This window comes from Piliocolobus tephrosceles, chromosome 13 (assembly GCF_002776525.5).
Source record: "Piliocolobus tephrosceles isolate RC106 chromosome 13, ASM277652v3, whole genome shotgun sequence".
NCBI classification, from domain to species: domain Eukaryota; kingdom Metazoa; phylum Chordata; class Mammalia; order Primates; family Cercopithecidae; genus Piliocolobus; species Piliocolobus tephrosceles.
Genome location: NC_045446.1, coordinates 61,295,648 through 61,314,325, shown reverse-complemented (window position 1 = coordinate 61,314,325; position 18,678 = coordinate 61,295,648). Strand labels below are relative to the sequence as shown.

At 40.9% G+C, this 18,678-nt stretch overlaps 1 protein-coding gene across 1 annotated transcript; it reads right to left on the bottom strand.

The window, feature by feature from the left end:
* Positions 1-3,177: 3,177 nt before the first annotated feature.
* LOC111540728 (putative olfactory receptor 52P1) lies at positions 3,178-4,319 on the bottom strand. The gene has a single exon (XM_023209163.1). It carries the CDS (start codon positions 4,317-4,319, stop codon positions 3,372-3,374), a length of 948 nt encoding a protein of 315 aa, XP_023064931.1. The 3' UTR covers positions 3,178-3,371.
* Between the last annotated feature and the right edge of the window lie 14,359 nt (positions 4,320-18,678).

Below are 18,678 nucleotides of genomic sequence, written 5' to 3'. Positions count from 1 at the left end.
TAGCTGGGTGTGGTGGCTCATGCTACCTGGGAAGCTGAGGTGGGAGGACTACTTGGAGCCTGGGAAGTTGAGGTTGTAGTGAGCCAAGTTTGCACAACTGCACTCCCATCAGGGTAACAGAGCGAGACCCTGTATCAAAAGAATTAAAAAAAAAAATCAAAAGGCAAGTCACAAAATTGAATAAAATATTTTCACTATGTATATCTGGCAAATGGCTTGTATCCAGAATATATAAATAGCTAGTACAAATCAACAAAATAAAAAATTAGAAGTGGGAAAAGACTTCAACAAACATTCTACAGAAGGCATATGCATGAACAGAAAACATGTGAGAAGTTGTTCAACATCAGAGAAATGCAAACTAAAATCACAAGAAGTTACTAGCTTACTTTTAGTCAAAGGACTGGCTAAAATGAAAAAAAGAATGACAATATTAAGGAATGACCAGGATGTAGGACAGCTGGGAACTGTTATACATCACTGGTGATATTAAAAAATGGTGCAATTACTTTGGAAAAGCAGGTTCTATTAATCTCTGACCCAGCCATTTCACTGCTAGGTTAAGAAATACTCACAGCAGTTTTATTCATAATAGTAAAATATGGGAAACTCAGGTATCCAGAAGTAAACTTTGATATGTTCATACAATGGAAAATTACTTAGCAATAAGAAGAAATTAACAGTTGATGCACATAACATGAATCTCAAAAATATTATGTTGAGCCAAAGAAGTCAGACAAAGTATACATATTGTATAATTCCATTTATGTGATTTTCTGGAATGGTAAATTAAATTTAATCCAAGGTGATCAAAAATTAAACAGTGGGACAATGGTTATCTCCATGGAGGGTCAAGAGTATTGCTGGGAAGGAGTACAAGGGAACCTTTTGTGATTGTGAATTTTTTTTTTTTTTTGAGACAAGATCTCACTCTGTCACCCAGGCTATAGAGCAGTGGTGCAATCACAGCTCACTGCAGCCTCAACCCAGCCAGGCTCAAGCAATCCTCCCACCTCTCAGCCTCCTGAGTAGCTGGGACTACAGGCTAATTTTTGTATTTTTTTGTAGATGAAGTCTTGCTATATTGTCCAGGCTGATCTCGAACCGTGGGGCTCAAGCAATCTGTCTGCCTGAATCTCCCAAAGTGCTAGGATTACAGGCATGAACCACTGTGCCCAGCCGATGCTTTGTATCTTGATTAAGATGGTGTTTATACTATTGTGTATTTGTCAGAGATGTATTTTATGTAAATTATGCCTCATTAAAAAAGAACTTTGGGAAAAATAATCCAGCATAGCCAATATAGTCCCAAATACGATGTAGCAAGTTTTCTTGACTTCCCCTAGTTTGAGTTAAGGACCCTGGACAATAGAATTTACTGGCTAATCTATGGCCTCTGATTGTCTGACAACCTGGAGTGTCTGTGGGCAAATTAAGACTACCAGACTCTTTTGTGGTGAGACCTGGGGTGAAGGAAGAATTATTTGGATGGCTTCAGGTTGAGTAATATGAGAGTCACAGAGTACATGGGGGAGATTTGCTGGGGTCCCATATTCAAGTTGTCAAAAATTGATCTTCCTGAATCACCATTATATGTCCAACACCTAGAACAGCGTTTGGCATATTGCATGCTCTCAGAAATGTCAGTGATGTTAGGAAAAAAATTAGCCTCTCACCCTTGGATCAGACTTTTACTAGATTCTTGGTCTTAGGGTCTAGATTCATAGGAACTCACCTGGTAAAGAGTAAAAGGCACAGAATTTCATATTAGAAACGTACTTTTTTTTTGGGCAAGCAACTGTCTTCCTAATCTTCTGCCTCTGCCCTGTAAGTTGGGGATAATTATCTCATCAGATAATTATGAGACTACAGTAATTGTATATTCTCTTGGTACACTGCAGAGTGTTAAACTAATGCACTGTGGCTACTGACTGCAGTTCTGGGGACCCAGGGAATCCTGAGCCCATTAGAGGCCTTCTCCTGTTTAAGCTCTTTCTAAGCTTATTAAAATGTTTTATCCAGGAACCAAATAGCTCTCTAGTGGCTGCCATCATTTTATAATTTTCATTCTTATAAACCTGCCTCAGAAAGTCAAATTGGACAGAGTTCCCTATTTTCTTCCCAAAGAAGGACCTGGTTCCTTCCCTGGACCTTTGATGCTTAGGGGAAGCGCACAAGGCCACTTCCAGGGCATAGAAGGAAAGACTTAGGATGTCATCTCACCTTAGGCTTTGCTCCTGCACCTTACACCTAGGCATGGCCTTACCTGCATACAGAGATGGGGTGAGATGAGATGTGGCCTGGGGCCTCATTTCTTCTGAGCCAGTTGGTGTTCTTTACCCATGGTCTCTGTGCTTACCCTAATCATATTACAGTTTGACCTTTGAACAACATGGGTTTGAAATATGCAGGTCCACTTACAGGCAGATTATTTTTAACCAAACACAGATAAAAAATATTGGAATTGCAGGATATAAAACCTGCAAATAAGGAGAGCCAACTTTTTGTATATTTCTGTTCTTAGGGCTCACTTGGCATATGCACAGATTTTGGTTTATATAGGATTCCTGGAACCAGTCCTCCCACATATAAGGAGGGACAACTGAAATAGTATGATTCACTTTGGCCACTGTCTCCTTATGTGTGTTTCCTCTAACAGTGAGCAGTCATCATGAGAGGAAGCCCTTTGACCTAATTTGCCCTAGATTTTAGCAAAATATTTGGCCCATAGTGCATGCTCAGTGAAAAGATAAAAACTATTCCAGAGAACCTTCCTAGATTTACATCATACCTTGTTACTTATTCTTGTGTACACTGGACAGTTTGCCAAGGATTCTCCTTCTTTTGTTGTTATCATCCCTATGGCTAATTGCTAAGTGCCTTGTGTCTGCCTCTCTGCCTGATTCTATGTATGAGTGTGGGTGTGTTTCTCCCCAGTCAGATGTAGAACTTGATGAGGGAGGTATATATGTATTCCTATCAGAGTAGGAATACCTGTCTGTGGATGGAGGTTATTTCTCCTTGTCATACCGGTAGCTATATCTTTCCCATTTTAACAATACCTTCTGGAAGGTAGAAACAATGTCAGATAGCAGAAATGGATTCCCTGGGAGGCCATTATCAGTTTGGTAGCCATATTTCCCATTAGACAGGGGCTTCTAACCATAGAAGCCTGAGCTTTGTAACCATATCTACATCGTAAGTAAGAAACACCTGACAGATCTTCCACCATCTGACTTTACTGTTGCCCATTATCAAAGTACGGGTACCATTGAGCGTGGGTTTCTGTGTCCCTATCATGTTGGGAGCCACCAGTCTCCCCTGAGGGCTGAGGGGAGAAGAAGATAAAGGTTTCAGGGTGGGGTTGAAGACTATGACTGAGCAGGGCTCCACTTCAGAAGCCGGAGGGCCCCATCCCAGATCTGCTTGGTCTTCATACCATAGATGATGGGGTTGAGCATGGGTGGCACAACCAGGTAGAGGTCAGCTAGGAGGATGTGGATATGTCGGGCCACGTGCTGGCCAAACCGCTGTGTGTAGAAGGAGAAGAGTCCTGGTGTGTAGAAGAGAAGGATGACACCCAGGTGGGAGCCACAAGTGCCAAAGGTCTTAGCCCTTGCCTCCTTGGAGGAGAGGCCTAACACAGCCCGGAGGATGAGTGCATAGGAGACAGCAATACAGATGGAGTCAGTGCCCACCACCAGTGTGGCAGCGGTGATGCCATAGATGTTGTTTGGCTGCGTTCCTCTGCAAGCCAGCTTCACCACAGCCATGTGTTCACAGTAGGAGTGGGCCACGACTCGACTGCAGTACCTCAGTCTTGCCAGCAAGCAGGTGAGTGGGGTCATGAGTCCCAAGCTACGAAGCACAGCTGCAGCCCCCAGCTTGCCTACAGACTCTGGGGAGAGCAACAACCCATAGTGCAGAGGCCGGCAGATGGCTAAGTAGCGGTCAAAGGCCATTGCTAACAGTATACCAGATTCTACAGCTGAGAAGCCATGGATAAAGAACATCTGGGCAGCACAGGCCCCAAAGGTGATCTCAGCATCCTTTGCCCAAAAAAGTGCAAGGAGCTTGGGCACAGTGGAGGTGCAGAGGACCAGGTCAATGGTAGAGAGCATGCAGAGGAACAGGTACATGGGCTGGTGCAATACAGGCTCTGAATGTACCACTAGCAGCACCACCATGTTTCCCAGCACTGCCAGGGCATACATGGAGCAGAAGGGAAAAGCAATCCAAAAGTGGGATGCCTCCAGGCCTGGAATTCCCATGAGCAGAAAGGAGGTTGGGTTCTGATGGCTATGGTTTATGAGTTTCATGGCCAGGTAAGGTGGGTACAGAAGATCTCACTGCCTTGCTCTGAGTCCTAGGAATCCCTGAGAGATGAAGCAACTGGGATTCATCTTTATGCTGTGGCTGAACAGCAGCAGGAAATATTTGCATTAGACTTCGTGGAAAGCATCCAGAATGGGAAGATAGTAGGGCACTGGGAAATAATGCAAGGCAGGAGGTGGGTTACTAGCATCAGGGTTCAAAGGAGCCCTTCACACTTCTCTCTGATTCAATGATGTCTAGGCTGTGGGCGCTGGGCAGGTGGCATGGCTGTAGAAACTTCTCTATGGTGACAGGCTGTAGCAGAGAATTTTGCAGCTTTCTTCTACCTGTGAGCCCTCTTTTGCCTATACTCTGAATTTTTTTCTTTGGATTCATCTGCCTGTGTGACAATATAAGAGTAATATTAATGATAAAAAGTCAGGCAGATTGGATGGAAGATTCAAATGTGGTTACTTTTCAAGACTGAAAGATCAGGTCTGAAGGGAATTGATAGGAAGGAGAAGAGATCTTGGGCGGATTTTTCAAGCCATTGAGCATGTAATAACCCATAGATGAGGCTCAGAACCTAGGTTCTGACCAGGAACAGCAAAACAGAGGTGAGAGGCTGAGTCTCTGGTAGTCTGATACCAGGCGTAAGATTGTCTGGCTTATGTTTAGTACAAGGATCCTGAACTTGCCTCAAGTGTCCTGTACGGATGCTGGTAGAAACAGCTGTGATCATGCTGCACTGGTCAGTGGTAGGGATCAGGCTAATTTGGCTATAAAAATAATCTGTTAAGGTCATTGAGAAATGATTGAATACAAAGCATTTTCTCTCATAAAAATCAAAAGTACATAAAAGAAAGAGGTAAGAAGTAAATTTTAGTAGTTGGGAATATAGAATCATTCCTTGAAAGCAAAAATGGAGACCCAGGTTTGACCAAATGATAGTACTGTACCTCCATACATCTCCCCATATCTCCTATTACCCTCAAACACCCTTCTGATCTTCCCTCACCTACATTTTGAAATATATTTTTATCTCATTTTTTTCTTATCTAACGAGGTAGTAATTGGGAATTGAGAGAAAGGAAAGATTAAACAAAAAAAGGCAGGAAGGGGACAGTAGAGGGAGAGGTGGTGAGATAAAAAAAGATGAGAACAAGAACCAGAAATAGACATAGGAGAGAGTAGAAAGAAAAGTATCTCTATCAAAAGAAAAGAACTTCTAATATAAATGTATGTGACTGTGTTCCAATTGCTAATTGAAACAGATAGTGGAACCAATTTTACCGTATAGTGATGCTCACCTGTATTCCTAATCTTAAAATGCAATGCTCCTTGCAATCTTTAGCATCAGCTACCCATACCCAGAGATCATAGGAAACTGCTTTGGGGAAAGAGGTAGGAGCAGGAAAGAAGAGGGTAAGGTCTTCTAATGTGATCTGCAGGAAAGAACTGTGGTCCAGGATGCCTCCTTTCCATCCCAATGTCAACTGTGGCTGTCACTCTCATACTGAGCAAATCATCTTGTTCCTTTCTGTCTTGTCATCCCTTCATGTATTTCCCGTTTTTCTCTTCTATGATATCTCCCTGAATTTCCACCATCCAGCCTGGGCCCAAGCAAGCCTAGAAGAGATTTTAGCCTTCATGGTAGCTGAAAGGTCTGAGATAGAGAAATCAGAGTGTGAAGGACCTTGTGAAATGATGCATGTAAAACTGTTCCATTTGATGGGACCACAGTGTTTGGCTGGGCATGTGATTTTGTGTATCTATATATGTTATTGTGCAAGATGTATGAGTAAGGCTGTACTCAGAAGACACAGGGACATACATTTATGTGAGACATTGTTTTTGCAGTGTCCATGCTTCATTACCCTTTGTGGAGAAAATTGAGAGCTGAATAATCCAGTCATGAATGAGATGGTCCTACTTTCTTTCCCTCCCTTCTTTTCTTCTTCCATCTCAGTCTTTTAATGATTGAATCATATTTTCTCAGGCCTTAAACTGCTACTCAAAAAACTTTTGCTCCACCCTTGATCTGGAACTACACAGCGTAATGACCACAAGTTTCCATAGTCTCACCCCATTTGCACAGAGGGGGAATATGAAGTTGGAAGAGCATATGTTGAGTATAATATTCCTGGATTTTAGGAAAGAGGTCAAGGTTGAAGTGAGAGCCTTGGGTGGTCCTCACTTCTTTACTCTCCTACTAATATTTGAGTTAGACCTCATGAAAAACACTCAGGATGAGATTTTAGGGCACTGGGAAAGTATGCAAGGCAGAAGATGGGTTATCATCACTGTGTTCAAAGGAGCCTTTGCCACTTTAGTCTGATTCAGTGATGTCTAGGATGGGAGTGGGTGTCGTGGCTGCAGAGCCCTCTCCATGGTGAATGGCTAGAAACTCTTAAAGCTTTCTACTCTCTGCCCATGAACCCTTTTCTGCCTATACTCTAGTGTTACTTTCCTCTGTTTCATCTGCTTACTGAGATCAGGCAAGGAAGCCTCCCTGCCCCCTCCAGATAGCTCTCCAGAATAACTCTCCTTAATGCCCCTCATTCCCCTGCTTTGTTCTGAATTATTTTAGCACTTGATATAAGAAAGGCCTTACCTAAAATATGTAAGAATAGGAGTTCGAATGCCAGGAGCAAGGTTGTCTCGTGAGGAACGGAGCAAGTTCTTTATCTTGGAGGTGCTCATGAGCATCTGGAAGTTTCCAATCCAGAATTTAGCACTCATTCATGGGTGCCCAAGGGCAGCCAGATTCAAATCTCAGCTTTACAGCTCACCAACTGTGTGATCTCGGTCAAGCCACCTAAACACTCTTAAACTGTTTCCCTATCTGTGTAACCTGGAGAGGTTGATTCCTACTTCATAGGCTACTACGGCGATTACTAGGGGAGACAGTTACCTGAAGAGCCAATTAAACTACATGGCCACAATGGTTGAACTAGTTTACAATCCCACCAACAGTGTAAAAGTGTTCCTATTTCTCCACATCCTCTCCAACACCTGTTGTTTCCTGATTTTTTAATGATTGCCATTCTAACTGGTGTGAGATGGTATCTCATTGTGGTTTTGATTTGCATTTCTCTGATGGCCAGTGATGATGAGCATTTTTTCATGTGTCTGTTGGCTGTATGAATTTCTTCTTTTGAGAAATTTCTGTTCATATCCTTTCCCCACTTTTTGATGGGGTTGTTTGTTTTTTTCTTGTATATTTGTTTGAGTTCTTTGTAGATTCTGGAAATTAGCCCTTTGTCAGATGAGTAGATTTCAAAAATTTTCTCCCACACACCAACATGGCACATGTATACATATGTAACAAACCTGCACGTTATGCACATGTACCCTAGAACTTAAAGTATAATAAAAAAATAAAAATAAATAAAAATAAACTACACGGCCACAAAACAGTGGTCAAAAGTGTGATTCATTTGTAAGTCCTTTTAATCTGAAGTAGAGACAACCTTAGTGAAAAAATTACCTTAGTGGCAGTCATGTCTTTGTTCAACTGGATAGTAGGCACACTAAGAAGACCAGAGAGACAGAGAGACAAACTTACCAGGTCTGAGGCAGGATGTGATAGTGGGATCTGGTCCTACAGCGGTTAGAGTGTAGGAAGCAAAAGAACTGGGGTATTTATCCTATTATTAGCACCCTACATGAGAATAGCAATTCCCTGGGGGATAAAGACGCTAAAAAGACCCCTGGGATGCTGGAAAGAGACAACAAATTGAAAGCTGGAAAAATACAGGCCCTGATGGGAGAGGGAAGGATAGGATAGCAGAGAAGATCTATCCTGAGAGTTCAATGTGGGTAGGTGGGGAAAGTGGAAAGGTCCTTGAGCATAGTCTTAAGGGTTTTTTTGGCATAGAAACATATTTTAGAATGTTTTACTAATTTTGTTTTTTCTCCTGGTCCCCTCCCTCCATCTAAAACAAGCTTGTCCAACCTGTAGACCAACGCAAATTTGTAAACTTTCTTAAAACATTATGAATTATTCTGTGACTTTTTTTTTAGTTCATTAGCTATCATTAGTGTTAGTATATTTTATGTGTGGCCTAAGACAACTTCCAGTATGGCCCAGCCAAAATATTAGACATCCCTGATAAAATGTTTGCTTCCTGGTGTTTATTTAGGAAACACTATTTTTTTTTTTTGAACACTAGTTCTTCGTATGTAAAGTAGGGAGGCAGTGAAGATTAAATTAGATGATATATACAAAACATTTATCACTTTTCCTGGTCTCTGCTAAGCCCTCAATACAAAGTATTTATCTTATTTCATCAAATGTAACAATCACTGAGCATCTATTATATGTGAAGGATTATGTTAGATTTTAAGGCATAGGGTTGAAGGATCATGCCCCTGTTCTCAAGGAGGTCACAGTCTGGATTGAAGGATATACAGACATTAAAATCATTTAAAATTCAATGGAACATATACAGACTTTAAAAAACAGAGGCTTTTTTGGCAGGGGAGGGATCCACTATCAAGAACTAGTCAAGGATTTAGGGTTTAGAAGGGTAAAGTGGGCTTGAAGGGAGGAATACACCAGGAAGAGGAAACAGCATGTATAAAACCTAGAAGGCAAGGGACATTGGGCATTTTCTGAGGACCACTGAAGCCTAATTCAAAGCCAATGTGTTCATGATTATTTTCTGATGCCCTGTGTGTGTCCTTTCTCTCTATTGCCCACACAGCATCTTATCAAATGCCATTTGTGGGATAGAGTTCACTTTAAATACTGTTGACATGACCTTAGGTAAGTTAAGTAACAGCTCTTAGCCTCTTGTTCTCCATTTTAAAAAATGGGGAAGGTTGATATGAGATAGCACATATACAATTTTTAGTAAAGTGCCTAGAACCTGGTAAATCATCAGTAGATTCCTACATGATAGACTTTGTGAAGGCAGAGACCAGGATGAATTTCTGTCTCTCTGTTGGCATTTAAAAGAAGATTGTGATGATGTTAGGTACTGGCGGATGACTGTCAAAAGAACAGACTGGATTCTAATCAAATGTTGTCTGGGCAGACATGAAACTTGATTTTGGACAATAAGTCAACAAAGACACATTGATGGCTTATGTATCTGCTATTGTCCTGGAGGTATAAAAGTTTGGAAATACTCCTGCTTTTAAGGAGCTTTAAATGCAGATGGTGAAGGGAAGACCTAGTGGGGGAAGACTAGAAGACCCAGATGATGAAGTGGAAGGAGCAGGCTTTATTCTCCAAACATATAGGTTCCTTGGGAGCTCACAGAGAAATGACACTTCAAATATGAAAAGTTTTGGGGATCCTGAGTTTTGGTCATTCTCCTATTTGGTTCTTCAGGGACTCAACTGATTCTAAAGTGGCAAAACAGATACATGAAATGATTCCAATTTTCTGCCAGCTCCACGATGATCAGAGCCAAACCTCAGCTCTACATTATTTTTATGGGTCTCAGGGACAGTCATAGATGTTTAGCATTAACTTAGGATACTATGGGGGCACAATTTTATTCAGTCAACAACAACTATTCTATACAATATTATTGAGCACCCACTATGTGTCAGTATTTCTCTAAGTACTACTAGGAATGCCATATTGAACAAGGAAGACAAAGTTCTTGTTTCATGGAACATCTATGCTAATAGGAGAGATTTGCATTACAAAATCAATACATGACAAATAGATATTGAAAAGTTCCATGAAATTAGAATGGCTATTATCAACATGATGAAAGATAAGTGCTGGAGAGAATGTGAAGAAAAGAGAATCCTTGCACACGGTTGGTAGGAATGTAAAGTAGTACAGCCTTCATGGCAAATAGTATAAAGTTTCCTCAAAGAGTTAAAAATAGAACTACCTGTATGATCCAGCAACTCCAGAACTGGTTATATGTCTAAAACAATGTTAAAGAGATACCTAAACTGATGTTCATTGCAGCATTAAATTGCTATGAAGTTAGAATGGCTATTACTAAAATGATGTAAGATAACAAGCATTGGAGATGGTATGGAGAAATTGCACATGGTTAGCAGGAATGTAAATTAGTATAGCTATTATGGGAAACGGTATGAAGTTTCCTCAAAAAGTTAAAAATAGAACTACCAAAACTTAAAAATAGAACTACCATATGCTCTAGCAATCCCAGTACTGGATATATATCCGAAGGAATGTGTTGAGATACCTATACTCCAATGTTCACTGCAGCAGTACTCATAATAGCCAAGATATGGAATCAGTCTAAGTGTCCATCAATGGATGAATGGATAAAGAAAGTGTGACACACACACACACACACACAATGGAATACTATTCTGCATTAAAAAAGGAGGAAATTCTGTCATTTGAGGACATATATAAATGTGGAGTTCATTATGTGAAGTCAGATAAGCCAGGCACAAAAAGACAAATATTGCATGATCTTACTTAAATGTGAAATCTAAAAAAGTTGAACATAGAAGTAGAGAAAATAGAATGGTAGTTCCCAGGGTGTGGGGGTGTCAGGATTGATGAAATGTTGATTGGAGGAGACAAAATTTCAGTTAAAAGAAATAAATTTAAGAGACCTATTGTATAAGATGGGAACTACAGTTAATAACAACATAGTATATTCTTGAAACTTATGAAGAGAGTAGATTTTAACTGTTCTCACCAAAAAAAAAAAAAAAAAAAAGGAAAGTATATGAGGTAATATATGCTAATTAGCTTGATTTAGCCATTCCACAATGTATACACATTTAAAAACTCCATGTTGTACATGATAAATATATACAATTTGTTAATGAAAAATAAATTTTAAAAGTGCTGTGGGTAAGAACAGGATAATAAGACAGAAAATGACATGGGGCACAATTTTAGACAAGGCAGTCATGATAGGCCTTTCTGAGAAGGTGACATTTGGTAGAAATCTTGATGAAACAAGTGAACAAGGCATGCAGCTATGTGGAAGACAGTGCTCCAGGCAAAAGAACAGACATACAGGTCTTGATGTCTGGAATGTGTTTGGTGAATTTGAGGGACAGTATCAGGCTAGTTGCTGGATGGGAGTGACTAAGAGGAGATGGTAGGAGAGGTAGCAAAAGTCCAGAGACCAAAGGGTATTTGTTAAACATGGTGAAGACTGAATTTTGTTTGATCTGTGGTGGAAAGCTATTAAAAGCTTTTGAACAGGGTTCTGTTGTACTGTGACTTAAACTTTAAAATACCTACTCTGGGTTCGATGTAAGGGACAAGGATAAAAGAGTTGTTATTGTTACAAAAGTTATTATTATAGCCAATACAGGAAATGATTGTGCCTTAGACCAGAGTGGCAGCAGGGAGGCAATGAGAAGTGATTACACTTGGGATATACTTTGAAGGTCCAGTCAATAGGATTTGTTGGTAGATTGATTCAACGTGGGGTTATGAGAATATGATGGGCTTCAAGGAAGGCTCCAGTCTGAGAAGCTGAGTAAAGAGAAGGGCTTCAATGCAACGGGAAACACGAAGAGAAAAGCAGGTTTACAGGGTTGGAGAGAGAGAGGAATCAGAGTTCTGTTTTGGACATGTAGTTGGACATGTATATTAGATAAGAATAGATGTTAGAAAAGAAAATAATTGCCATTGCTTTTGGTGTTTTAGTCATGAAGTCCTTGCCCATGCCTATGTCCTGAATGGTATTGTCTAGGTTTTCTTCTAGGCTTTTAATGGTTTTAGGTCTAACATTTAAGTCTCTAATCCATCTTGAATTAATCTTTGTATAAGGTGTAAGGAAGGGATCCAGTTTCGGCTTTCTACATATGGCTAGCCAGTTTTCCCAGCATCATTTATGAAATAGGGAATCGTTTCCCCATTTCTTGTTTTTGTCAGGTTTGTCAAAGATCAGATGGTTGTAGATGTGTGGTATTATTTCTGAGGGTTCTGTTCTGTTCCATTGGTCTATATCTCTGTTGGTACCAGTACCATGCTGCTTGGGTTACTGTAGCCTTGTAGTATAGCTTGAAGTCAGGTAGCGTGATGTCTCCAGCTTTGTTCTTTTGGCTTAGGATTGTCTTGGCAATGTGGGCTCTTTTTTGGTTCCATATGAAGTTTAAAGAATTTTTTTTCCAATTGTCTGAAGAAGTCACTGGTAGCTTGATGGCAATGGCATTGAATCTATAAATTACCTTGGGCAGTATGGCCATTTTTATGATATTGATTCTTCCTATCCATGAGTATGGAATGTTCTTCCATTTGTTTGTGTCCTCTTTTATTTCACTGAGCAGTGGTTTGTAGTTCTCCTTGAAGAGGTCCTTCATATCACTAGTAAGTTGGATTCCTAGGTATTTTATTCCCTTTGAAGCAATTGTGAATGGGAACTCACTCATAATTTGGCTGTTTGTCTGTCATTGGTGTATAGGACTGCTTGTGATGTTTCATATTGATTTTGTATCCTGAGACCTTGCTGAAGTTGCTTATCAGCTTCATGAGATTTTGGGCTGAGATGATGGGGTTTTCTAAATGTACAATCATGTCATCTGCAAACAGGGGAATCTAATTAAACTAAAGAGCTTCTGCACAGCAAAAGAAACTACCATCAGAGTGAACAGGCAACCTACAGAATAGGAGAAAAGTTTTTACAATCCACCCATCTGACAAAGGGCTATTATCCATAAGCTACAAAGAACTTAAACAAATTTACAAGAAAAAATCAAACAACCCCATCAAAAAGTAGGCAAAGGATATGAACAGACACTTTTCAAAATAAGACATTTATGCAGCCAACAGACACATGAAAAAATGCTCATCATCACTGCCAGAGAAATGCAAATCAATACCACAATGAGACACCATCTCACACCAGTTAGAATGGCAATCATTAAAAGGCAGGAAACAACAGGTGCTGGAGAGTATGTGGACAAATAGGAATGCTTTTACACTGTTGGTGGAACTATAAACTAGTTCAACCATTGTGGAAGACAGTGTGGCGATTCCTCAAGGATCTAGTACTAGAAATACTATTTGACCCAGCTATCCCATTACCGGGTATATACCCAAAGGATCATAAATTATACTGCTAGAAAGACACATGCACACATATGTTAATTGTGGCACTATTCACAATAGCAAAGACTTGCAACCAACCCCAGTGTCCATCAATGATAGACTGGATTAAGAAAATGTGGCATATATGCACCATGGAATACTGTGCAGCCATAAAAAAGGATGACTTCACGTCTTTTGGAAGGACATGCATGAAGCTGGAAACCATTCTGAACAAACAATCACAAGGACAGAAAACCAAACACTGCATGTTCTCACTCACAGGTGGGAATTGAACCATGAGAACACTTGGACACAGAGTGGGGAACCTCACACACTGGGGCCTGTCGTGGGGTTGGAGGAGGAGGGAGGGGTAGGATTAGAAGATATGCCTAATGTAAATGATAAGTTAATGGGTGCAGCACACCAACATGGCACATGTATACATATGTAACAAACCTGCACGTTGTGTACATGTATCCTAGAACTTAAAGCATATTTAAGAAAAAAAGAAAGAAAGCCTGGAGTGGGCCTGAGAGCCTGTGAATTCCTCCCAGGTAATGCTGCTGATGCAGGACCACACTTTCAGTGTTTTAAAGAAAAAATTAAATGCCATTCAAAAAAAAAAAAAGAAAAAAAGAAAATAATTTACCAGTTTGAAGTTCAAGGGAGATATCTGAGTTGAAGATACAGAGTTGGGAGTTATCAAAGAGTAGATAGTTAAAACCATGAAAAATGAAAATGCCTACAAGTTGGTGTACAAAGAGAAGAGATTCCAAGGAGAGGAAAAAAAGAACTAGCCAGCAGAAGACAACACCAATGAAGGAGAAAGAAAACCTACAAGATAATGTTGTTCAGGAAACCAGGGACGGGGAAGTGCTCAACTGCTGAACACTCTTTTGTAAAATGGGGTTGGGTAAAACGAGGATGCAAAGCCATAAGGATGATACAATGGACTTTGGGGACTTGGGGAGAAGAGTGGGAGGAGGCGAGGGATAAAAGACAACTAATATAGTGCAATGTAGACTGCTCGGGTGATGGGTACACCAGGTTCTCACAAATCTCCACTAAAGAACTTACGTAGCCAAATACCACCTGTACCCCAATAACTTGTGGAAAAAAACCAAAAGAATTCATTATTTGTGTTTTCAAACAAATAGTGCTGGGAAAACTGGATATCCACATGCAAAAGACTGAAATTGGACTTTTACCATATACAAAAATTAAATCAAATGGATCAAAGATGGAACATAAGATCTAAAATCATAAAACTCATACAAGAAAACGTAAGTGAAAAGCTTCGGGACTTTGGATTTGGCAATGTTTTCTTGGTTATAGCACCAAAAGTATAGGTCTCAAAAGAAAAATTAATTGGACTTCATCAAAACTAAAAGCTTCTGTTCAAGAAGGCACTATCGAGAGAGTAGAGAGACAACCTACAACATAGGAGAATGTGTGCAAAGCATACGTCTAATAAGGTATTACTATCCAGAATATATAATAGATATCCAGAATATATAATACCCCCTCCCCTACTAAATAATCCAATTCAAAAATGGGCAAAGGACTTGAATAACATTTTTTCTGAAGATATACAAATGGCCAATAAGAAAAGAGGTCTAACATCAGTAATCATTAGGGAAATACAAATTGAAACACACTGAGATAGCCATCCTACTGGGTGTGAAATACTATGATCAAAATCCAGAAAATAGTGTTAATGAGGAAGTGGTAAGGTTGGAACCATGTGTACTGGTGTTGGGAATGCAAAATAGTGTAGCCACTATGGAAAATGGTATATGGTTGTTTCTCAAAATAATTAACTATATAATTACTTCAATCTTTCCCTAACACAGCCTGGTATCTTCCACAATGACCGTTCTTAATATGAGCTTGTGAACTTCAAGTCCGGATCACCATCTCTATGTAGTCTGTGCCTGCTAAACTTAATTCAGACTTTCACAATGCAAGCCCTGTGTAGAAGTCCACCTCAACCCAATATATTCTGGACACTCCAGGTGTGAGAGGCAAGTCCTTGTCTCGGAGGGACAAGAGTTAGGATAACTGATGGAAGACTGGTGTGTCTCTGTGGGAAGAAAGGGAATGTGACCAGAATACAGGCTCAGTAGGAGCTATTGGGCTCCCATCTAGAGTTATTTCAGGTTAAAGGACTTAGAGGCTACTGCAAAAACCAACTTCCTTTCTCAGGACCATGGCAGAAGAATAGCAAGCTCTAAGACCAGTGATTAGAGGACGTATTTATATGTTGGTATTATTCATGGTTAATAATTGAGCAATAATAACATTGAGAGTTATTCCTCAATGATCTCATTGGATCACCCCACCCAGTGAGGTGGGAAGGACTGGGATTACTGTCCCCACAACAAGAAACAATACAAAGAACAGAGAGGTTAAGTGCCTTGTCAAGTTCACAAGCTGAGACAAACCTAGATCTGTCACCTATTACCTTAACTCATAGCTCTGTCTGCAAACAAAAACATCCAAACTCCAAATAAAACAAAGAATAGATAACCTTGACTTGAACTCCACTTTAGTTATGCTTGAACTCCACTTTTCTGAGTCACAGCTGGAAAGCACACCCATAAGACAGCTGCTTGTGAACTGCAGGGAAGGAAGGGGAGAGTGGAGAAGGGCACACTGATTACTGAAGTCATACTCCATCCTGCCTCGAGGGAGAGGCATGATCGAATACCACAGAATGGTGAGGCAGTAGGGCCTGTAGGAAGACCAGAGCCTGAAGCAGAGAAGACTCCTAGAGTTGGCCCCAGAGAAGAGACTAGGCTCATCATGGGGCCCTTTCAGGGTATTCCTCAGAGACAAGGCCTGTTTCCTTTTTCTTTTGGGAAGAGAGTAGCTGATTATGAGGATAGAGCCATACCCTCCCTTTCCAACTCTCTTTCCCAACCCTTCACTCTCTAAGAGAGGAAACCTGCACCAGTTTTTCCTAAAGCACATGGAAAATGAATTGAGCTTCCTGCTGAGGGGTGAGCACAAATTGGGGCAATGGTGGAAGGGGAAGGCCGGGCAGATAGAGGGCACTGTAAGACAGCTGACACAGATGGGACCAGGGGCAAGACGACTAGGGAGGGGTGCCTGTGCTGGAATCAAGTGGCTCCCGGGGCTGGAGCTAGGTACTTATGTGCACAGGTCAAGTCAAGGGCATATGAGCTGGGGGAGCAGCGAAAACAGGGAACAACCAGGATAATGGCAGAAATCAGACTGAAAATAATAATCACTACAGGGAAAATCCAAAGGCAGAGCAGAGACCTGATGGGAGAAGAGTGTTGAATATTTGAGGGGAATAGGCTAGGTCAGGAAGCTGAGCCATGGAGTGCACAGAGCAGAATCCAGCTCTCGCAGACATTTTATGCTCAGACAACCTATCTTCATCTCAGGCATTAGCTTATCTCCCGATTCTCTTCTCTAATTCTCATCCCTGTATATGTCTAACAGGAGAGCTCTCAATCCTCCTCAAAATACTGCTTCTGCAAACTCCAGATCCTCCATGTCATCATTATCAGAGGAAATACTTTCCTGCCTCTCAGGCATGCACTCCTTTTTATGTTGTACATTAGGGACCTCCTCCAGAAAACCTTAGCATTCAGCTAAGGCCCAGACCATGTTAGTCACTTCCCTCCTACTGCACTTTCTGGTCCAAACTAAGTCATAGCTGCTATAATAGTCCAGGATAAAAATGAAGAGGCTGAAATAAGGAGATGGGAAGGACAGGTCAGGTAACTTTACTTAAAGTTTTCAGCAACAACCAGTTATATCTTTGCAGCATAGTCTTATAGTAGTCTTATAGACCATGGGTCCCCAACCCCTGTGCCACAGACTGGTACTAGTCCATGGCCTCTTAGGAACTGGGATGCACAGCAGGAGGTGAGCGGTAGGTAAGGAGAGCATTATTGCCTGAGCTCTGCCTTCTGTCAGATCAGCTGGGGCATTAGATTCTCATAGGAGCAAAAACCTGCTGTGAACTACACATGCAAGGGATGTAGGTTGTGCACTCCTTATGAGAATCTGATGCATGGAGTAGGGGTGAGGAGATGTGAAATTTAGTACTAGATATGCTGCTTATTTCCTCCATGACCATTTGGGGACTCAGTTTCCCAAAATCATCATTCTAAGGTCCTCTCAGGATACAGGTGTGGCCTGCCACATAGATAACAGCCCTGATTGAATACTGTGTAGGTATGGAGCCCCCATGCACTTTTGGGGGAGACAAAGTCTTCCTTTTGTTGTTTGCTGACATCTTGGCTATGAAGGCAGGAAACAAACATAAAACGACGTGTAAGGACTGGGCAAAGCACTCATGCCAAGCAGGTTCAAGGGTGTTGGGCAGAAGACCAGATAAGCAGAGTCAGATGGTGAATGGAATTAGAGGTACATTTGAATGGACACTGGAAAGAGGGAAGGTTGATGGATTCTCAGGCATTTTAATACAGAATAGGCAAACTGTGGGATTGAGGACAAATAAACAGGAGGGCCAGGTGTGGGCAGCAGGATAGGCCACTCAGGCAGCAGAGAGCCCTGTTTGGAATTGCAGCATATTTGCTTACGGTAAGGGTGGCAGCACGTATAAGAGGACATTCTTTTATTTATCCAAGAAATAGCAAGTGCCTATATGGGGTATAGTTGTGGTAAAGACATAAAAGAGTCGTTTCATCATGGGGCTTCCATGCGTCCATCCCAAAGCTAAGTCCTGCAGAAAATGCACAGCTATATGTTAGACTTTGAGGCAGAGTTTCTAATAAGCTTTTATTCTGACCTAGGTAACAAAAAGTGATGGGAAATTTCATAGAATTTCCATCTGTGGAGGTAAATCTCAGTTTGGATCATAGGGTGGTATATTATGCAGTGGGAAGGAAGGAGTAAGTTTCTCCAGGAAGGGAATCATTCATGCATTCATTTAAAATAGCACTTTTCTTTTCCTAGTGCTGTTCTTTATGGACACAAAAGCGGGAACAACAGACACTGGGGCCTATCTGGAGGTGGAGGGTGGGAGGAGGGAGAAGAGCAGAAAAAATAACTATTGGGTATTAGGTTTAGTACCTGAGTGATGGAATAACCTGTATAACAAACCCCCATGACACACATTTACCTATATAACAAACCTACACATGTACCCTTGAACCTAAAATAAAAGTTTAAAAAGGTTAAAAACAAAAAGGCACTTATTGAGTATCAACCATGTTTAGTAAAGTCTGAATATAGAAATGAATAAAGTCACAGCCTTTGTACTCAAATAATTCATGGCCTGATGAATTGATAGATACATGCAAAGGTAACATAGATGGTACCCTCATTGTGGAATTTGATTCAACGCATTAGTGAATCTTCAT